The sequence below is a fragment of the Drosophila willistoni genome, assembly GCF_018902025.1.
Source record: "Drosophila willistoni isolate 14030-0811.24 chromosome XR unlocalized genomic scaffold, UCI_dwil_1.1 Seg8, whole genome shotgun sequence".
Taxonomy (NCBI): Eukaryota; Metazoa; Arthropoda; class Insecta; order Diptera; family Drosophilidae; genus Drosophila; species Drosophila willistoni.
In genome coordinates, this window is record NW_025814059.1 from 248222 (window position 1) to 267657 (window position 19436).

Genomic DNA, 19436 nt, shown 5'->3' on the forward strand with positions numbered 1-19436 from the left:
GTAAGATGGGATACAATGTGTTTTCTGATTAATTTTTACGTATTCAATAAAGCAATATAATTATTTCTGAATCCGGTCTCCTGGTTGTTCATATTCCTCAACACTGAAAGTCACAACTGTGACTTTGAATAATCGTGAACAAACGAAGGCCATCTCCGATTGCCAGTGTAGGGCAATGACCAATTCGGCAAAATACAAACACACAAATGCCGAAAAAAGAACAATTTGAATAACAATTGAACAAATTTCCAATTGGAAAAATAAATAAATTACTCGTAATCAACCATATAACTAAAAAACAATGAGATACCAACGATAAACTAAGAGGCATGCTGAAAGAATCTAGGAAATAAGAACATTCTGTATTGCGTGGCAGTGATTTTTTAAATCACAGGCACACCACTCATCCATTTGCACCGACACAGAGCTACACTAGAGCCCGGACAATGGGTATCGGCATGGGTGATAATCAGGCAGGAAACGGAAGCGGATCTGTTATCAACATTAATGGGTCTTCTGCAGCAGCAACAACCACAAAATCGCCTAATCTACAGCGACGATCCTCCAATGGTGATGTCTCCCCGCCAGAGTTGCGCATTTTGTGCTTTGACCTCACTTACTATAACCGAACTACACAATTCCTTCTAAGCTGTGCCGGAGTCTTTGTCCTTTACATACTCTATGGATATCTGCAGGAATTAATATTTACAGTAGAGGGTTTTAAGCCATACGGTTGGTTTCTCACTCTGGTCCAGTTTGGTTATTATATTGGGTTTGGACTAGTTGAACGGCGGTTGGAAAGTTATAGGGCTAGTGGTGTCCCATTTTGGCAAGTGAAACCTGCTCCCCGATGTATACCGATTCGCACATATTTAGTTCTGGCTGCTCTCACCCTGGGCACCATGGGCTTATCAAACTCGAGTTTGGGCTACTTAAATTATCCCACTCAGGTGATTTTCAAATGCTGCAAACTTATACCCGTGCTGGTGGGAAGCATTCTGATCCAGGGTAAGCGTTACGGTCCCTTGGATTTTGGTGCCGCTTTCTGCATGTGCATTGGATTGGCCTGGTTCACTTTGGCCGATTCCCAGATGATGCCAAACTTTAATCTTTGGGGTGTGGGCATGATATCGGGAGCCCTGCTGTGTGATGCTGCCATTGGCAATGTTCAGGAGAAGGCCATGCGAGATTATAAGGCTCCAAGTAGTGAAGTAGTTTTCTACTCCTATGGCTTGGGATTTGTCTATCTCCTTGTTGTTATGCTGATCACAGGAAACTTCTTTAGTGGATTGGCCTTTTGTCTGGAGGTAAAACTTGTAAATCTATTTTGCCAAGTCGCATCTAATTAGTTTTACTTTCAGCATCCTAGGGAAACGTTTGGCTATGGGTTCCTCTTCAGTTTGTCTGGCTATTTGGGCATACAATTTGTTCTGGCTTTGGTAAGGAGCAGTGGAGCTCCTATAGCCGCCACAGTGACCACAGCACGGAAGGCAGTGACTATAGCCTTTTCATTTGTGCTGTTCAGCAAACCTTTTACATTACAGTAAGTTTTTTCTAAGTTTTTCCTTTTTTTGTGATCCTATTTACAAGTTGTTTTCTTTTCAAGGTACCTTTGGTCTGGATTGATTGTTGTATTGGGCATCTATTTGAATGTGATCAGCAAGAGGCATAAGTTAACATTTGCCGATCTACGGCATCGATTAAAGCAATTCAGTTCTCGTATGGCTAAATCGCCAAATCGTAAATTTCTCATTGAAGTTTAAACCTATTTTTGATACCAAATTTAGTAAAAAATTTGTTTAGTTTCTTTTGTAAATAAGTGTACTCTTAATAATATGACAATTTATGTATATAGCAATATATCTATCTATCGATCCATATCAAAATCCATTACGCTTTTTAACAGATCTTGCCGCTCTTTAGCTGACTCCAATTGGCCCATCATTTTATCCAAAAATTCTTTCTGATGTTTTATTATAAATTTGTTGCACTGAATTATAGTGGCTCCCACATAGAGGGTACGGAATTTAGCACGCACGTCACCGATCTAAACAAACCAATCCAATGAATTATTAAACCACGAAAATGCAATAAATCCACTTACCAGCGTTATCAGTGGCAATATACTGGATACATACTGTTGTCCACGATGCAGACAACGTATAATTGCTATTTTGGTACGCTCATTGCAGTATTTCACACGGAACCCCTGCTCCAAGAGACCCAGTCCATAGACCCCGTAGTGTTTCCCCACATTTTCGAGGAGACATTTGGTCAGTGTGTTGTCATTAAGGCGCAGTGTTCGTGTGGCGGTTTGTGGCACTATTTGCACTGCTATATATCTAAGGTGTGGCAGGAATCATGTTTGGGTGGTTGTTTGTGTCTTTAAAACAGCAAAAACAATTGTTTGTTTATTACTTTACCTATTCTTAATGCGCACCATGCTGTTGCCGGTTTCAGCTGTTTGTCGAGAGAAAAGTTGCCACACTGTTGAAATATGGAAACACCTTAACCCTTATGTGTCTCATACAAGTCGCTAATAAGATATTTAAAAAAAAAACGTATATATTAGCCCTCTGAAGAATATATATTTTTAAAAAATATATTAAAAATTTGTTTTGTTTTAAAAACAACTACACCAGTCGATTAGATATACGAATTTCAGATCCTAAACCATTACAAATACTGTGTTCTCGCATAAGGGTTAAATTGCGTTTTTGTATGACAACAGAGAGGGAGAGCGCAACGTTCTGTTAAATTTGAATATTTGAAATCCAGAGATTGAAAAGTTACTTTGCGTACATTCCATTTGTTTGTCTTTTTCCAAATTAATCAGGTGTGCTTATACAAATAGAATTGTAGATTTATAAATATAGAAAATGTTTAAGAACAAATTAAGATGCTTGATGGTATTAATTCATAATAATTTATCCCAGAATCCAAATAATATTGTGGTAAAGCTCATTGAGTTGAATATTTAGGATTTGACATCCACACCCACACTTAAATACAGTTAGTTACCCTATATACTATTGAAATCAACCCGCTTCCGTGAGAGATCTTGACAAACCCGTCTCAACCTTAGCATACACACTCGCCAACGCACACGACAAATTTATAGACAAACATACATACATACTTACATATGTATCTTCATACATACATACATATATACAGATGTGTGTATGTAGAATTATTCAGAGGGCAGGCAGAGCTAATGCCGCCACCTATATCAGGTTGCTGCGGCTGAGCTTATCAGTCCGTGTTCGGAGCTCGTCGAGTTTGGTTTTGTGCAGCATTCCTCTTCTAACCATTCCCCGCCCCCTCCTACATATACATACCTCCTCCATTCGTTCCCATATATACTTTAAATAACATTTATTTGACCGCCAAGGCAATCAATAGGAGCAACAGTAGTAGCAGCGTCATGTCGTCTCCAACGGCAGCTTATTTTGTGGGCGTGGATGTGGGTACAGGTAGTGCCCGTGCAGCTTTGGTCTCGGCCGACGGTTGTGTGATAGAACAGTCTGTGCAGGAGATTAAAACCTGGACACCAGAACCGGATTACTACGAACAGTCTTCGGAAAATATATGGCAAGCGATCTGTCAGGTTGTTAAGGTCGGTCAAATGAGACATTTCTTTAGATTTAGATTAGATTAACCACCGACTGTCGATATGTTTTCTATATATGTATATGTGTTTACAGCATGTCATTGCCGGCGTCACAAATAAGTCACAAGTGAAGGGCATTGGCTTTGATGCCACTTGCTCCCTGGTGGTTTTGGGCCAAAAGGGTCAACCGCTGACTGTTAGCAAAACCGGGGAGCCTGAACGTAATATAATACTTTGGATGGATCATCGTGCCGAGGAGGAAACCGCTAAGATTAATGCCTCTAAACATGAACTCCTTAAATATGTTGGTGGTCAGGTCTCCCTCGAAATGGAAATACCAAAACTGCTTTGGCTAAAGCGTAATTTAAGCCAAACTTTTAATCAGATCTGGCGAGTTTTTGATCTTCCTGATTTTCTTACGTGGCGAGCTACGGAAGTGGATACCCGTTCCCTTTGCTCAGTTGTATGCAAATGGAATTATGATGCTGCCAATAACACTTGGAATAAAGATTTCCTTAAAGCTGCCGGTCTAGAGGAATTGTCCAGCAATAACTTTGAGAAATTAGGTAGCGATGTTCAACCTCCAGGTAGAAAAATCGCCAAGGGTTTATCCCAAAGAGCAGCCCAAGAACTTGGTCTGGTTGCGGGCACGGTAGTTAGCACTTCATTAATTGATGCCCATGCGGGAGCCTTGGGAATGTTTGGTTGCCGTTCCGGTGAGTCATCCGCCACTGATGATATTCAAGGTAAAATGGCTTTAATAGCCGGTACTTCTACCTGTCACATGAGCATCACGCGACAAGCTTGTTTTGCTCAGGGTGTTTGGGGTCCTTATCAAGATGCCATTATACCTGGATACTTTTTAAATGAGGGTGGACAGAGCATAGCTGGTCACTTGCTCGATCATGTCCTTAAAACTCATGAATCCTACAAAGAACTTAAAGAAAAATTGGGTGCCGATAAGTGAGTATGAAGTCAGATGGAATATATGCCTTGCCATTTCATAGATGTAATGTATAATTATTTCAGATTTATATACCAGTATCTCAATGGCTTGCTACCCCAATTGGCATTATCCCGTGGTCACAGCGAAATAAGTTACCTCACCCAAGATGTTCATGTCTGGCCCGATTTGCATGGCAATCGTTCGCCCATTGCCGATCCCACACTCCGTGGCATTGTATGAAACTCATAACAAATACTGATCATTTAATATAAATACCATTTTCTTTAAACAGATCACTGGTTTGGATATGACACGCGGCATTGAATCTCTAGCAATTAAATATTTAGCCTTTACTCAAGCGTTGGCCGTAAGTATTCCAAAGAATATTTTTTACTTTGTAGAATATGAACAGAATATATATGGCAATACATATGTACAGATGTATATGGTATGAGTGTATAAGTTTATGTTATACTCAAACTTAAGATAGTCGATATCTGATATTGGCATATCAAATTGATAGGACCATAATTCTGATAATTTATTATAGGCATTTTAAAAGTAGATAACACTAATTTTTTCACTTTAAGTATATTCTTTTCAAATCCAAATTGGATTGAAAGAATGAAATGAAATAGAAAAAACATAACAAATTTCCAACTACTAGATCATTATCTTATTAAAATTATTTAAATTTTTCTTCCTTTTGCAGTATGGAACACGACATATTATCGAAAATCTTTACCAGTACCAGCGAGCTCCCTTTCATACTCTTCTCTTTTGTGGTGGCTTAGCCAAAAATCCACTCTATGTACAATGTCACGCGGATATATGCAATTTACCCGCCCTAATACCCAATGAACAGGAAATGGTTCTAGTTGGAGCTGCTGCACTAGGAGCAGCTGCCTCTGGTCACTTTGATAGTCTGGAGGTAAGTTCCCTTCATCATAATCAATTTTGGAATTAGATACAGAAAATATTAAATACTTTCAGAGCGCATCTAAAGCCATGGGTGGTACAGGACAATTGCTTAAACCAAATGCCCGGACAATAGAGTTCCATAACTCCAAATACAAGGTGTACCTTAAGCTATTGGAAAATCAGCGCGAATATAGAAGAATTATGCAGCAAAAACTTTAATTTAGTACAACAAAGCCAATGCCAAAAAACAGTTAAAACATTTTTGTATAAAATAAATATGTACATATACAAAACACTCTTTACAAATTTTGAGTCATGAGTGCTTTAGAGGTCGGGTAAGGTAGGTGGCACCGCAACATGATAATGATATTATATATACATATTGAGTATACACAGAAGACAACCTGAAGCAATAATTTGCTCCTTTCCGGATTTAAACAATCAAATCAAAATAAACCAAAAGCTGAGATACAGGTACTTCATGGACAATCTCATTCGAAACATAGAATTATGCAATAAATGCAGCTGCCTTGGTGTCAATATTGCCACGACAAACTGGGCAGCTAATCGAGATTTTTTGTGAGCAATCCTCGCACATGCAGACATGGCCACAGGGCAGTAAGATTATCTGGGATAAATAAATATAACAGAGAGAGTGAATGTCAAAAGATATGGAACTGGGTTAGGTATAGGGTTAACATGTAAGGACCAACCTCCTTTGGATTTGTTGAGCAGACTACACACAGCTGATCCTGGCTAAGTGTATGTGGACGCGAGCGTGCACGTCTTTCCCGACGCTCCAGATCCAGACGATTGCGTATTTTAGCCTCTTCACGTTCCTGTTTCTTTTTGCGATACAATTTTCGGACAATAATTCCCACCAAGACGACGGATATGGAGCTGCACAATATAATTTTAAAGCTGCAAAAGAAAGTACGTTTTTGATTAATTTTCTCAAGGTGAAAGGTTCTGGCATAATGCACTCACAGCATTGAAGATTTGGCATCTTCGAAACGTTTTATTAAAGTCGATTTTGTGGCTGTGGTCAGAAATAGAGGTCCCTGTTTGGAGGGTTGCATGCGCAGTGTTTGTCCATCTAATTCCAATTCCCCAATGGCTGTGAGAAAACTTCCCTCGCGCAGCACTTCCTCGGTGGTCTGTAGGCCTCGTTGCCTTACTCCCGAAAAGAAACCAAATACATGATCGAATATCGTTATTTTTGATGGTTCATAATTGTCATAGACCATATCCACATCCAAGACGGCAGCACTCAATGCATCGACAATCTCTACGCCATACGACTGATTGCGCAATTCGAAGGGCATCTCATTGGTCGATTGATGCAACAGTTTGTGATGTTCCGTCCAGAAGCCGGCGAATCCCCTTGTCACTCTATGTTCATGAAGCTTCACAATTTGCAGTACACCACTAACACTGGGCACCAAAGTGCTGCGCAAGGGCACTCCAATTGGTGTCACAGTTCCACGGATTACCGCATAGGGCACCTTTTTATCATGCTGCTTCTCCACAATCCCTTTCAAATCGCCATCAATGTTATATTGTGATGCCGACTAGAAATGTATCAACCATAATCGTTAGTTGGAATTTCTAAATTGTGAAAGAAAATCCAAGCGGAACTAACCTTTAGCACCTTGGCGGTTCTTTTACAATGTACATATTCCCGCACACATAATCCCAAAATCAGTAAATCCACACCGAGTGCCAAGGATTCGTGTAAAAAGTCCATAATTTGCAATTTCTAACAACTATTTACAAATTTATTGCATATGTAGTGTGTAGTGTGACCAGTTTTCGTTTTGGCGTTTGACACTGACACTGACTCCAGGCCACCTGCACACTGGGCCAGATTGTATTTGTTTTGGCATAAATGACAACCAGATGAAAGGGTATACCAAAGGTTGTATACATATACCGATTGGAAGTTTAGTTCAATGTTCCAATCATTTTGATCCTATTTAGAGCATGACTATTTCAGTGACAGAAATATATATAAAGATAGAGACCGTTATTTATTTGAATTGTGACATATAGAATGTTTGTTTTGTATATGTAAATTGAGGCAGAGTCAGTTGAAAAGATTTTTGGGTTTGTTGTAAATGCATCTTGAGCTTCTATAGATGTATCAAAATGTCGTCGTACTGCTGAATTTTTAATAGAAATACTCGTATTTCTGGGCATGTTGCAGCATCACTTCCATGGATTTCTTACCCTGCAACACACCATTGCGTTCCATATAGTTCCAGATGGAAGCCATAAAAATGCAGAATAAAATTACACCAAATACTATGAATTTGAGGAGTAAAAATATGGTACGCATGCCAATGGGGGCGGTAAACTCCACCAGAAGGATGAGCAGGACAAAGAGGAAAGTAGCGGCACTATAGTAGAGTATGCGATCGGTATTCAATTGAAGCAGGGAAGCATCACACAGGGCCAAAGCCTCATGGAGGGCAGCGGTTCTCGCTGCCGGCTGAGACATTGCAGCCGAACAGCTGGCATTTTCATCAACGGCTGGTCCATTGATACTGCCATTAGAAGGATTGGCTTCTAAATTACATGGAGCATCGCCACTGCCTCCCTGCTGTTGAGTTATAGATGGTAACTCCTCATCAACAGTTGTACTAGCTTCGTCACTTGAAGCTCGGGTTAGCTTTATCTTGGCAAGTACTGCTTCATGATCGGAAAAGCTGAATTTTTGACCTGGGACACGTTCTGGGAACGGCAGCGAATACTCCAAAATCTCTGCATTGATATGATCTGCTCCTCGTACGAATATATGATCGATTCGTATGCCTCGTGGATTTTTAGATAAGGATTTAGCTGATGTATATGAATTTCTCTCACATTCATTTGTCCGGAAGACGTCCGAATCACAACTGTCTAGCATTTTGGATGTATATAATAGAACCTTATATGATATGTCCTGTGGTTGGGTATTCAAATCCCCTGCCAATATTTGAAGAACTGAATTTCCACGGGTCGCTTCAATAAATTGGGCCGTATCGAAGGCTTGAATGACCCGATGTGTTTTATACTCATCATTATCATTATCGTATTCTGCATGAAGATGAGCATTGTAGAGATGGACCATCTGATCGCCAATCAGAATGCGGCACAGTCCCACTCCTTTGCCGCCAAACCAATCGGCATGCTGAATTCTATGGAAGTAGCCATTGACCGACCAAGCGTGAAACAATGTACCCAATATGGGATATTTGGATAACACCAGGAGGCCTGCTCCCATCACCCCACTATGGAAATGATGGGCGTACGGCAGTGTACTCGCTGTTCCCTTTTGCAACTGCTCGCTGTCCAGCTGGGACCAGACTTCCTGCAACGAAACGATATCATATTTGCCTCTGCTTAACTCCTTGCAAATGGCCTCTATCCGGAGTCCACGATCACTTGACACATAAGGAATGCCCCTGAATTACAAAACAATAACAAATGAGTTATTGTACAAAAACTATCGACCTTGCTCCTTACCAAATGTTCAAGGTTAGTATGTTTAGCTCCAGTAGCAGCATTTTATCTGGTGTTCCCGCCGTGCAGCCTGCTGCCACATTTGCTTGTTCGTGTAATAACGATAAGATTAAATAAGTTGTTGCTAATTTATAAACAGCAACAACACAACAACAACAACTGAATTCGCCCTAAAGAAAAAATTTAAAACAATTCTGAATTCGCTTAGCCAAATATAACATTTTCGCTCAATTAGTCAGCTGACACAAGCTGGCCATTTTAAGGCTAGATAATTTTAGTGACGCTAACGCTATAGTTCACGTAAGAGGTCGCCAGTGGGTAAGATAATTAACATACATTAATCCTAGAGATAACATTAATACGATCCAGCAGACTTCGTGTCACGACAATCGTATATAAATTGGTAGAAATTACATCATGAATGACACGTCAAATACAATTAAATTTGAAAAGTACGTGTCACGAGAACATCACGTGTGATTTTGATTCAAAATTTTGTTTCTATTAACTGTATATCGACATACTCGAGATGTTGAGGCTTTAATTTTAATTTTTAATAAAGCAAAATAATTTATACAATGCTAATTTATAAAATTAGAAATATCGTTTAAACTTAATAGAAAAGACCAAATATCTGTTTATATAAATAATGTTCGTCAAACATCGTACGTGTTCTTACTCGGCTAAATGTACCGCCACTACCAACGACGGCCGCCATTTCCGTGTGAGCGAGATGCCTAGACTAACACATCTGTCATTTTCCAGGGCAGCAGACATGCTTGAGAGCGAGACGACTAGTGCGATTGTAACGTGCGGGCAGGCAAGCAGCAGGCGGACTGATTAACCCTAAAGAAAAAACTACAGCTAGCGAGACTTTAGTACAGTCGAAGTGACGCTGCCGCATCTAAGGAACGAGAATTAAATACAAAACACCACCGAAAGCAAAACAAACTAATAAAAATAATAATTTGTTGTTTACGAAAATCAAATTAATCTAAATACACACAACAAATTTCGTGGCAGAAGACTTAAGCTCAGGCATCGGCAACTGCTCACGACTTATCGAGAAAAAAAAAACCCAGAAAACGAAGAGAGAAAAAAAAAGCGGCTGCTTGCATTGCGCGTGTTGCGCTTGAAATAGTTAACAAAATTGAAATTTATATAAATTTAAAACAATATGAACAATCAACTCACACCGGCCACTTTTCGCAAATTCAATAATTTGCTAAATAGTGGAGCTGTAACTGTCACCGGTCCCAGCCAGCCCCGCATATTGAAGACGCGTCTTGTGGTCCAGAGTGGCGGTGGTGGTGGTGGTGGAGGGGGTTCGGTCAGTTCAGGAGCTGGCGGCGGCGTTAGTTCCAATGTGCAACAAAATGTCAGTGATTTGGATACAACTGGCGGACAGGGCACCCGGTGCTACATCTGCGATGAACGCTGCGAGCCCTCGACAGCCCTAACTGAAATGTGTACCACGCACACATCCACAAAATTCCCGAATAAATTGGCCCAACTGGTGGGTGAGGGCTTTCTGGTCATCGTTTGTGGCGAGGATTATGTTTGCTCGCGGTGCACCAACTTGGTGAACTACTATGACCGCTTGGAGAACGATGTGGAGCGTGTGAAAACGAATTTGATCAGTTTGTTGAATAAGAAATATGCCATCAATGAGGATGTTGGCCTAGAGGCCGGCCCACCCATGAAAATGCAAAAACTAACGGCAGGAGCTGGAAATCGTTCCATTGAGGATAGTCCTGGCGGGGATTTGTTACGCACACGCAAAGTAGCACAAACTACATCGGGTAAGCTTTCTGGCGATTGAATCCGAAAAGTGATTCTAATCAACATTTTAATTTGCAGGTCAGTTAAAAACTTCGAGTCAACCAGCAACTACCCAGGCTGGCTCCCAGCAAGTTCAACGTAAAGCCACCAAGATCTACAAGTGCACTTCGTGCGATTACAAGACCTCGGACATGCGTCTCTTCAATACCCATTACGAGTCGTGCAAACAGCAGACCTTCCAATGTAAAACTTGCCGCAGGATTTTCCCCCACTTCGGAGCAATGAAGCAGCACATGGTGCGTGACCATAACACGGCCATGGACAACACTTGCGCCATGTGCCACATCAATTTCGTAAACGACACCAGCTTGCGCAAGCATATGGAAACTAATCATGCTACCAATGTATTGGTCACCAGCACTACAACCATACCAGCTGCTGCGGCCCCAGTTCAGGCAGCTGCCAATGCTGCTGCCGCTGCAGCTGCATCCAATGAGTCGTCATCCTTGGGAGGCGGCTCGGCCTTGTACACTTGCAATCATTGCCAGTTCAAGTCAACGGATAAGGGCATATTCGATGAGCATATGCGTAAGCATATGACGGGTGCCAAACCGAAACCCTTCAAATGTCGCCTCTGCTCGCAACGTTTCGAGACACGCGATGCTGCCACCATTCACGCCAAGCAGCATCAGACGAATTACTTTAAATGTGGAACTTGCGCGATGACATTCCCCAAACGGGACCTGCTGGTTAAGCACTTTGAAGTGCATCAGAACTCGGGAAGCACTGCAGCTGTCTCACCAAAGCCAAATCTAAATACGCAAAAATTGCTCCAGGAGACCATTGATGAGGCCCTGAGTGACACAGTCCCAGCAAGTGGAGGAGGAGGTGCTGCCGCCGCTGCTGCCGCTGTTGTGGCCTCTGCAGAGGCAGAGAACAATATTCGATTCTTCTCCTGTAGCATTTGCTCGTTGACTTTCATACAGGAAACCTATTACAATCAGCATATGGAAACCCATAGGCGTGACAACAAGAAGGCGGGATCAACAGCCGGTGGAAATACAGCACTCAATTCAGCTGCCACTGCTCTGCTGAGCGATGAGCCGAGTGAGGCAACGGGCAAAGCAGCCGGCGAGGAGGCCGGTGTAGAGCACTCCGAGGCTGACATTGAGAGTCTCTTTGAGAAATTACATTCGGAAAAGGCGGACAGTGGTGAGGCGGCAGCCAGTAAGACCAGCAAGAGCGGTGAAATGGTCATCACATCCCAGGCAGGCAGCGGTGGCATTACATTCAATATAACCATACCACAACCCACAGATGGCGAACAAAATCAAAAGGATTCGCCAGATGCCCCTGTCTCGGTTAGCATTGACATGCCCGTTTTGGATCAGGCCGAGGAGGAATCATCCCAGCAGAGTGCCAAAATTGCTGAGGTTGAATCCGAGGTTGCCAATAATGAGGGTAAATCTCAAAATGCTGCAGCTGCTCCCGTATCTATGCCCAGTTTAGATGATGACAATGAGGCATCGGCGGCAGCAGTTACTGACTCCGAATCTGCCAAGGCTGGAGCCGGCGGCGGATCGAAGGCCTCAAATGAGAAATCCGCTGCACCCAAATCGGTCGATGTCAAGGTGGAATCAGAATCCACTGCTAAGGAGACGGTGACACAATCTGCCGCCGATGAAGGTATAAAAGTGGAGGCTACCGCAGATTCAGCTGTTGCTGGCGATGTTGCCGAATCGGCTGAGACAAGCCAAGGCGAGGAGGTGGGTGGAGCAGCCGTTGAGGGTGAAGCCGCCGCTGCTGGCGGGGAACAACAAGTGGCCATGGAACTGGATGAAGCTATGCAGGCTCAAGTGGATGGTGGCCAGATCAAGTTTATTGTGAACGAAAACGGGCATTTGCTGCAATTGGATAACCACATTCTGACCGATGCCGAAGGCAATCAGATTATTGTCCAGGATCCCGAGCAAATCCAACAGTTGCTGCAAAGTGTTGGTGTCCTGCAGTCCGGAGAGGGTCTAGAGGGTGAGACCCTCCAAATGATGACCGATGGCAGCGGACAAATGGTCCTGGTTCATGGCGATAACAATGAACAGCAACTGATTGACGCCTCTCTGCTCAATGCTGAGGGTCAGCTAATTATCCAACAGGGACAGGATGGCGAGGAGGGTCCCCATGTCATTAGTGAGGATGGCACACGTATTCCCGTCTCCGTGTCCTACACCGAGGATGGTCAGCCCATTGTACAAGTCCAGCAGCAGGTTCTGGAGGCGGCACAAGCGGCTCAGGCTGAGGAGAAAGAAGCTGCTGCCGCAGCCGCTGCGGGCGAACCAACCGGCCAAGAGGAAGCCCAAGTTTCGGAGGCATCGGGCGCTGGTACGGCGGCGACAACAACAACAGCTGCTGCCACATCAGCGGGTGGTGCAGTGACTACTACAACAGTGGCTGCCACCAGCAGCAGCAGTGGTCGCGCCTCTGGTGGCAGTTTCTTTGCCCTCGAGGAATTTACGGAGTCCAAAACCGACTAGGATTGGCTGTAGGGGCAGAGCCGTGAACACTTTACAATTATGGCATGCGATGAGGAATGGTAAGTAGATGATGACAGATGAACACCGATATACACTTGCTCTCTCGCTCACTTTCGTATACGGTCATTCAGTCTTTCTTATTTGCTATCTCGTTTATGTTTTATCAATTTGATTGTAATCTCGATTTTCTTTATGCTTCTCTTTGCAGGTTTTAGCAGATTCACAGGCGCTAGGCGCAAAGCTTCTAAAAATGTTTTATTACACAAGCGGCTCAAGGTCTTCGATGGACTTTTGCACATACACCGATACACACAATTACACTCACATAAAGACACACAGCCCCATATTCACACTCCCACACACACACACACACATGCAGACATGAATACATACAAATCGTACAGTTATTTGCATAATTTATACATTTTAGCTTATGTATTTCTTTTTCTACACTCCAGTAATGTAAACTAAAACAAACAAACAAAACAAAACAAAAAAACAAACAAAATCAAATCGAAAAGAAATAATTTTCAATTAAAACCTTTTGCTCCTTTCCCGTTTTCCTTATCACCATCTTCAACCTAAACCCGTTCGATATCCTACTCCTTAATATATGACATATATATATATATATATTTGAAACCAATTTTGCCGGGATCTCTCTTTTTTCACATATATATTCACTATGTCTCGGAATGACGTTTTTTTTTCTAGGCTTAGATTTTAGTATAGACAAAAACAAAAGTGAAAAAAACAACCGATAAAGAAACAAAAAAGGAAACCTACAAGAAACCTTCACACTAAAATAAAAAAACAAAAATCAATGTATAAACCTAGATGATAATATGAGAATTATTTGAATATTTTTTTATATGTATATCTATATATATATATATATATTCGTATATGCACATATGTGTACTTATATATATGTATATATATATCTATATACATATAGATAAATATATATATATATATATATATATATATATATAGACCTAACTACGATAACATTAAATAAAAATTGGAAAACACAACAAAACAAAAAAACTTTCTTTGCTGCTTCCTACTCTGCCATTGGACATATAATAAATGAAAATCGATGTAAAAGCCAAATTGACACACTCCAACAGGAAAAAAAAACAGCTAACAAGACATGTATATATATATATATGTCAAACAATTTGAAATATATTATTGTAAACGATGTGCAAAAACCAACAAAAAATTGAAAAAAAATCAATGTGAAAAGCAAACACAAACAAAATATATAATCTCGTTTGGTATTTTGGTTTTTTGGTATGCATGTAAATTTGCCTTAGATAAGACATCTCGAAACATGATTGTCGATGATGTTGTTAACTTAATGATGAGTTTGTTGCCAGGTTTATCATATGTATATAGTCCCCCAGGTCTGGAGAGAAATCAAAACAAAAAGAAACCGCAAATATGAACTTGAACTCAAACAGAAATTTTTTTTTTTTTTTTGATGGGGCCATTTAGATAGAGTTTTTTTTTGTTGGTGTCTCTAAGGGCGAATGCCCCCTTTATGTGGAGCAGGAACCTGATTTCCATGACAGGTTGAAGAAGAATTCTATGACAAGGTAACGAATTTCATTTCTTCTTCCGCCACAAAGTTTTAAAATAGATGAGCTGCATGCACTTTGAGGAGGCAGGGTATCAAAGGATTACAAAAAGGAAAACAACAAAAGTGACAAAAGACTTTAATTATCATGATTTAATTAACGGAATTGTGATATCCCATAAACAAGACAATTAACTAACCAAAATGATAGCTTTATAAATTCTATTACCTACACTTAACTATTTATGTTCATATTTGTCATCAACTTAATGTGTGTGCGTATGCATGTTTGTGTGTGTGTGTGTGTGTGAGTGTTTTGTTTAATAACATTTAACAGCTCCACAGACATCAAAAACGGCTGTTAGAACATCAATTAAAAGACAATGGTATGGCAATAACTCCAGTGTTTGACATTTAAATCGGGATGTGTGAGACGCAAAAGCTATAGACACCATCATCAGGCATCATCAGCCATCAACCATTGCCAGCTACTGGTTGGATATATATACATATATATGTATTTAATATCTTAACCTGTTTGGCACGTGGATGACTCAAAGAAGAAACCCGAAACTAATGTTTAACGCAATAGTTTAATGCGAAGGCACAATAAGTTGGCTAACAAATTGGCCACTCTATGCTCTTATACATTTAGCGAAATAGTTAGTAACTTAGTTAGTCCATGTCCTGTTAAATATGCAAATATCTTGAGTTAAGTGTCGTTTAAACCTTGATTTATTTTGTTGTTCTACAAATGACAGGTTTAGTTTAGTAAACAAATCGAGTTTGTCTAGATAAAATCAATGATATTTCGAAAAACCAAAAAACGTACTCAAATCTGTGTCTTATACTTAATTAGAAAAGTCTCGTTTCGAGAATTCCAAAAAAAAAGTTCTTGACTATTTCTCTCAGTACACAAGAAATCGTAACTAAAGGGGGACATGAGTTATGATCTAAAGCCGGTTCCAGCATGAATTGGTTGCTCAAATCGTTGGAATATGTAGAATAAAGAATATTTATCTAGAGAGTTAATTTAATGTTTTCGCTGAAAGAGGATCGCACGAGAATAGAAAACATCAATATTATGAATAATTCAAATCAAGAAGAAAAATATGTGAAGAAGAAACCAAGCAAAAAAAAAAAAATACATTTCATATTCATATTTGTTTTGTTTTTGTTCTTTGTCTTTTTATCAAAAAGTGATAATTGTCAAGCAATTCCATAGATTCTTATTTGCTTAGTGGTTTAACTTTTACCCTTACTCTTCAAGGACAGTTGAAGAGATATCTAAAATTGGAATTAGATTTTTTTTTTTTTTAAATTGAAATTTGGGGAATTCGTAACAGGTGCATCAATCAGCATAAAACAAAATACCAGCAACTTGTTTGATGGTCATGGTTTAAAAAAAAAAATAAATAAAGAAGAAATAAACAACAAACACAAATCGTGTCGATTCGAGTTGAGTCGGTGACATTAAAAGCATCAAGTTTTAATTAAATTTTTGTTTTATTAGTTTGCTCTAAACGGTTACATTTTAAATCACCAATCTTGGTCAAGATTATGCAACTGACCTTAATTAACACCAATAGCACTATATAGTGCTATATATTAAAGGCGCCTACATGGAAATCAAAAGTGCCATCAATTTACAGACAAAAAACGAAAGTCTTCAGCATTATCTATCCAGGTTGTTGTCGTTCTAAAAGGTCGTCGCATCGATTTTCGAAGGTTGGCCAACATTTGAAGATGTAAATTATATATACATATGTATTATATATGTACATATGTATGTTCCATAACTGCTTTTTGGGTGTTAAGTGATCGATTTTTGCACACGCATAACAAATAGATAGACAAAAAATGTATATCATTTCATTTTTTTTGAATTAGCATATGCCAAAAATGTATCTAGGAGTCAGAGCCAATGTTTTCCGCATTGCAAAATAAACAAAAATTGCAAAAATATATATATATATTATATAGGTGTAGATATTTTTGGCAAATATATTATACAAACTGTTGCTGACTTAAAACAGGAATCAAAATGAAAATGAAAGTAAACAAAAATTTGATTGACAAGTTAATATTATATAAGAATTCTTTTGAAATGATTATATATATATATAGAAAGACCTGATTTAAATTGGAGGTAATTAAGTTGATATTCTATAGATCTACATTATAGAGAGTAAGAAAGACATTTAACTAGATTTAGATCGTATGTTGATTAACAATATCTTCAAAATGTCTACTTTTGGATTTCCGAATAAAGATCTTTATTCCCAAGGACCAAATTCCTTAAGGAATGCTCATGAAATATGCAAGATGCAAGAGTTAAGGTTCTTTTGGATCTCTTAGCTACCTTCTGAGGCGACTCTAGGGTCAAAACTTTGCATACTCCCTCAAAGTATGCAACATGCTGGAAAAGTATGACTACTTTATACTCAACTCCTTGTAATTTGTAAAATTTGTCTATAAACAATATTTGCTTCAAGCATTCGTTGTTATCTTGTTTTTGGACTGATTGCTGCATACTTAAGGGGGCAATGCAATACAATTAAACACTACTGGGTATTAAACAAAGTAAGTAGATGATCTTATGATATAAAATATTTTCCTGAGTTAAAAGTTCTTAGCCTAAAATCTATGTCACTTTTATAAGAAAAGAATATTACAATTTGTTATTTAATTGTGCTTAATTGTTTATAATATTTATTTTTGCTATAATTTGGTACGTTTCATGTACTTTGGTTTTATTGTTTTTTTTACTCCGATTGCGTACTGTTAATAATATTATTTGTTTTCTGTTGTTTTTGTTGGTATTGTGTTTTGTCTTAGGGAGATTTGCATATGAAAACAATAAACATAAATACAAGTTTAAATATATAAAATTCCAAACACACACACACACAAGCACACGCACATGTAGTATGATAGATATGTATGTGTAACGGCGTATACAATTCATTATTCCAGACAGTCATTTAAAATGCAATTTATAATTTTATGCTAATAATGCACAGTTATCCATTGAACCAATTGGAAGACGAAGAGAGAGTGAGAGAGAGAGAGACAAATATCACATCACCAACGTCTCGATTTACGCTCATCGACTTGAGGATGCGTTCGTATGTATTCCAATTGCTTAAGGACATGTGGAGGAATCGCTGGCAAATGATCACCTGTCGGCTGATAACCATTCGCATCCGCCACATAGGAGAAGGTAATGGGTATACCCTCTCGGGAGACATATTGAACCACACCAACCGCACCGTGTTCATTGCCAGCTCCCTTTGTGGTTATGCCATTGGTGGTTTGAAACTCAAACGAATACAAACCGGCCGCATTTGGTGGCACATTGTTATAGTAAATTGTTCGTTCAACATCCGCCACGACACTCGTTAGAAGGACAATCAGCGATAGTAGTTGTAGTTGTAGCTAATCGGAAATACATATAGTTTTCTTGATCAATTCTTGTATTTTGTTTATAATAGAAAATCGCATCACAAACCTTGCCAAACGACATTATCGAGACGTTAAACAATAACAACAAAATAAAACAAAAACAAAAAAAACCAATCCCAGAACCGTTTAAATCCGCCAAGTGCAATTTTTTTTTTTTTGCTTATTTTTTTGAATCGCTGAACAGCTGAGCTTGACTGTTAATTTGACACTGATGCCCGATTTCAAAAATTAACAGTCAACATTTTTTTTGTTTCTTTTTTTTTTTTTGCAAACCAAAACAAGGAAGCTTTTCGGCTCTCTCCCACTCTCGTTTCGCTTGGTACATATGTATGTGTGTGTGCGTGTTTTTTTTTTTTTTTTTTTGGAAGGAAAGTTCTATTTTAAATTTTGGCGCTTTGCATTGTCTCTTCCTATCTCTCTCTTTGTGTCTCTTTGACTGTTAGTCCATATAATTATGTATGTATGTATGTATATCTCTTTGTGCCATATTCATTTCAAAGTCAATCTCAATCTCAATTTAATGCAGGTATGCAAGAGCACAGCAATAGAAATAACAGAGACTGAGATGGCAACTAGTTTCCATATGCTTGAGCTTGATTTATGTGAAATTTAGGCTAATAGCTGTGACTTGTCTCTATTAAGAGACAACAAGTCAGAGAAGATTAGATTTTTTTCATCAGTTTTTTTTTTGTTTGGCTATTAGACACAAACAATGAACATTTTTTCGATTAATTTTGGGTAGGTGTGTCCCTGCATTTTGGATCAAATCAGCAGTCATTATCAATCACAGTGAGGCAATTTTGATGAGAATTTAGAGCAAAAATTTTCAAGCATTACAATAAGTTAATCACTACTTTTTGAAGTCTTGTTTTTAGTTTGGCATATTTTAAGTATTGAATTTCTTATAGAGAAAGGTCATGGTAAAGGCAAATTAATTAAAAATATATAATATGTTAATTATATGCTATTTTTTTGGTTGTTTTTCTCTTCTTTTGGCATAATTGGCTTGAAATTTGATCAACGAATAACTTTTTTATTTTAAGCGTATATATAATTATCAAAGCCAAGAAGAAACTGGAAATGTTAAAG

The 19436-nt window shown here is 39.2% G+C and overlaps 7 protein-coding genes across 7 annotated transcripts; 3 read left to right on the top strand and 4 right to left on the bottom strand.

Moving 5' to 3' along the window:
* Window positions 1-144: 144 nt before the first annotated feature.
* On the top strand, window positions 145-1852 carry LOC6645919 (adenosine 3'-phospho 5'-phosphosulfate transporter 2). Its single transcript, XM_002068387.4, has 3 exons — window positions 145-1307; window positions 1362-1543; window positions 1607-1852. The coding sequence occupies exons 1-3, from the start codon at window positions 447-449 to the stop codon at window positions 1761-1763; spliced, it is 1200 nt and encodes a 399-aa protein (XP_002068423.2). The 5' UTR covers window positions 145-446; the 3' UTR covers window positions 1764-1852.
* Window positions 1804-2508, bottom strand: LOC6645927. Its single transcript, XM_002068388.4, has 3 exons — window positions 2424-2508; window positions 2105-2342; window positions 1804-2047 (listed from the first exon to the last, which is right to left on the bottom strand). The coding sequence occupies exons 1-3, from the start codon at window positions 2441-2443 to the stop codon at window positions 1868-1870; spliced, it is 438 nt and encodes a 145-aa protein (XP_002068424.1). The 5' UTR covers window positions 2444-2508; the 3' UTR covers window positions 1804-1867.
* A 745-nt stretch (window positions 2509-3253) lies between these two features.
* On the top strand, window positions 3254-5699 carry LOC6645928 (FGGY carbohydrate kinase domain-containing protein). The gene is made up of 6 exons (XM_002068389.4): window positions 3254-3619; window positions 3708-4576; window positions 4643-4793; window positions 4852-4926; window positions 5272-5490; window positions 5553-5699. Exons 1-6 carry the CDS (start codon window positions 3428-3430, stop codon window positions 5697-5699), a joined length of 1653 nt encoding a protein of 550 aa, XP_002068425.1. The 5' UTR covers window positions 3254-3427.
* On the bottom strand, window positions 5680-7385 carry LOC6645929 (mitochondrial E3 ubiquitin protein ligase 1). Its single transcript, XM_002068390.4, has 4 exons — window positions 7123-7385; window positions 6468-7051; window positions 6194-6401; window positions 5680-6108 (listed from the first exon to the last, which is right to left on the bottom strand). Exons 1-4 carry the CDS (start codon window positions 7225-7227, stop codon window positions 5989-5991), a joined length of 1017 nt encoding a protein of 338 aa, XP_002068426.1. The 5' UTR covers window positions 7228-7385; the 3' UTR covers window positions 5680-5988.
* Window positions 7386-7491: 106 nt separating this feature from the next.
* Window positions 7492-9210, bottom strand: LOC26528916 (putative neutral sphingomyelinase). Its single transcript, XM_015177755.3, has 2 exons — window positions 8988-9210; window positions 7492-8926 (listed from the first exon to the last, which is right to left on the bottom strand). The coding sequence occupies exons 1-2, from the start codon at window positions 9026-9028 to the stop codon at window positions 7651-7653; spliced, it is 1317 nt and encodes a 438-aa protein (XP_015033241.1). The 5' UTR covers window positions 9029-9210; the 3' UTR covers window positions 7492-7650.
* Window positions 9211-9784: 574 nt separating this feature from the next.
* Window positions 9785-13751, top strand: LOC6645930. Its single transcript, XM_002068391.4, has 3 exons — window positions 9785-10786; window positions 10845-13356; window positions 13506-13751. Exons 1-2 carry the CDS (start codon window positions 10162-10164, stop codon window positions 13295-13297), a joined length of 3078 nt encoding a protein of 1025 aa, XP_002068427.2. The 5' UTR covers window positions 9785-10161; the 3' UTR covers window positions 13298-13356; window positions 13506-13751.
* Window positions 13752-17966: 4215 nt separating this feature from the next.
* On the bottom strand, window positions 17967-18408 carry LOC6645931 (pupal cuticle protein Edg-78E). Its single transcript, XM_002068392.1, has 2 exons — window positions 18394-18408; window positions 17967-18320 (listed from the first exon to the last, which is right to left on the bottom strand). Exons 1-2 carry the CDS (start codon window positions 18406-18408, stop codon window positions 17967-17969), a joined length of 369 nt encoding a protein of 122 aa, XP_002068428.1.
* Between the last annotated feature and the right edge of the window lie 1028 nt (window positions 18409-19436).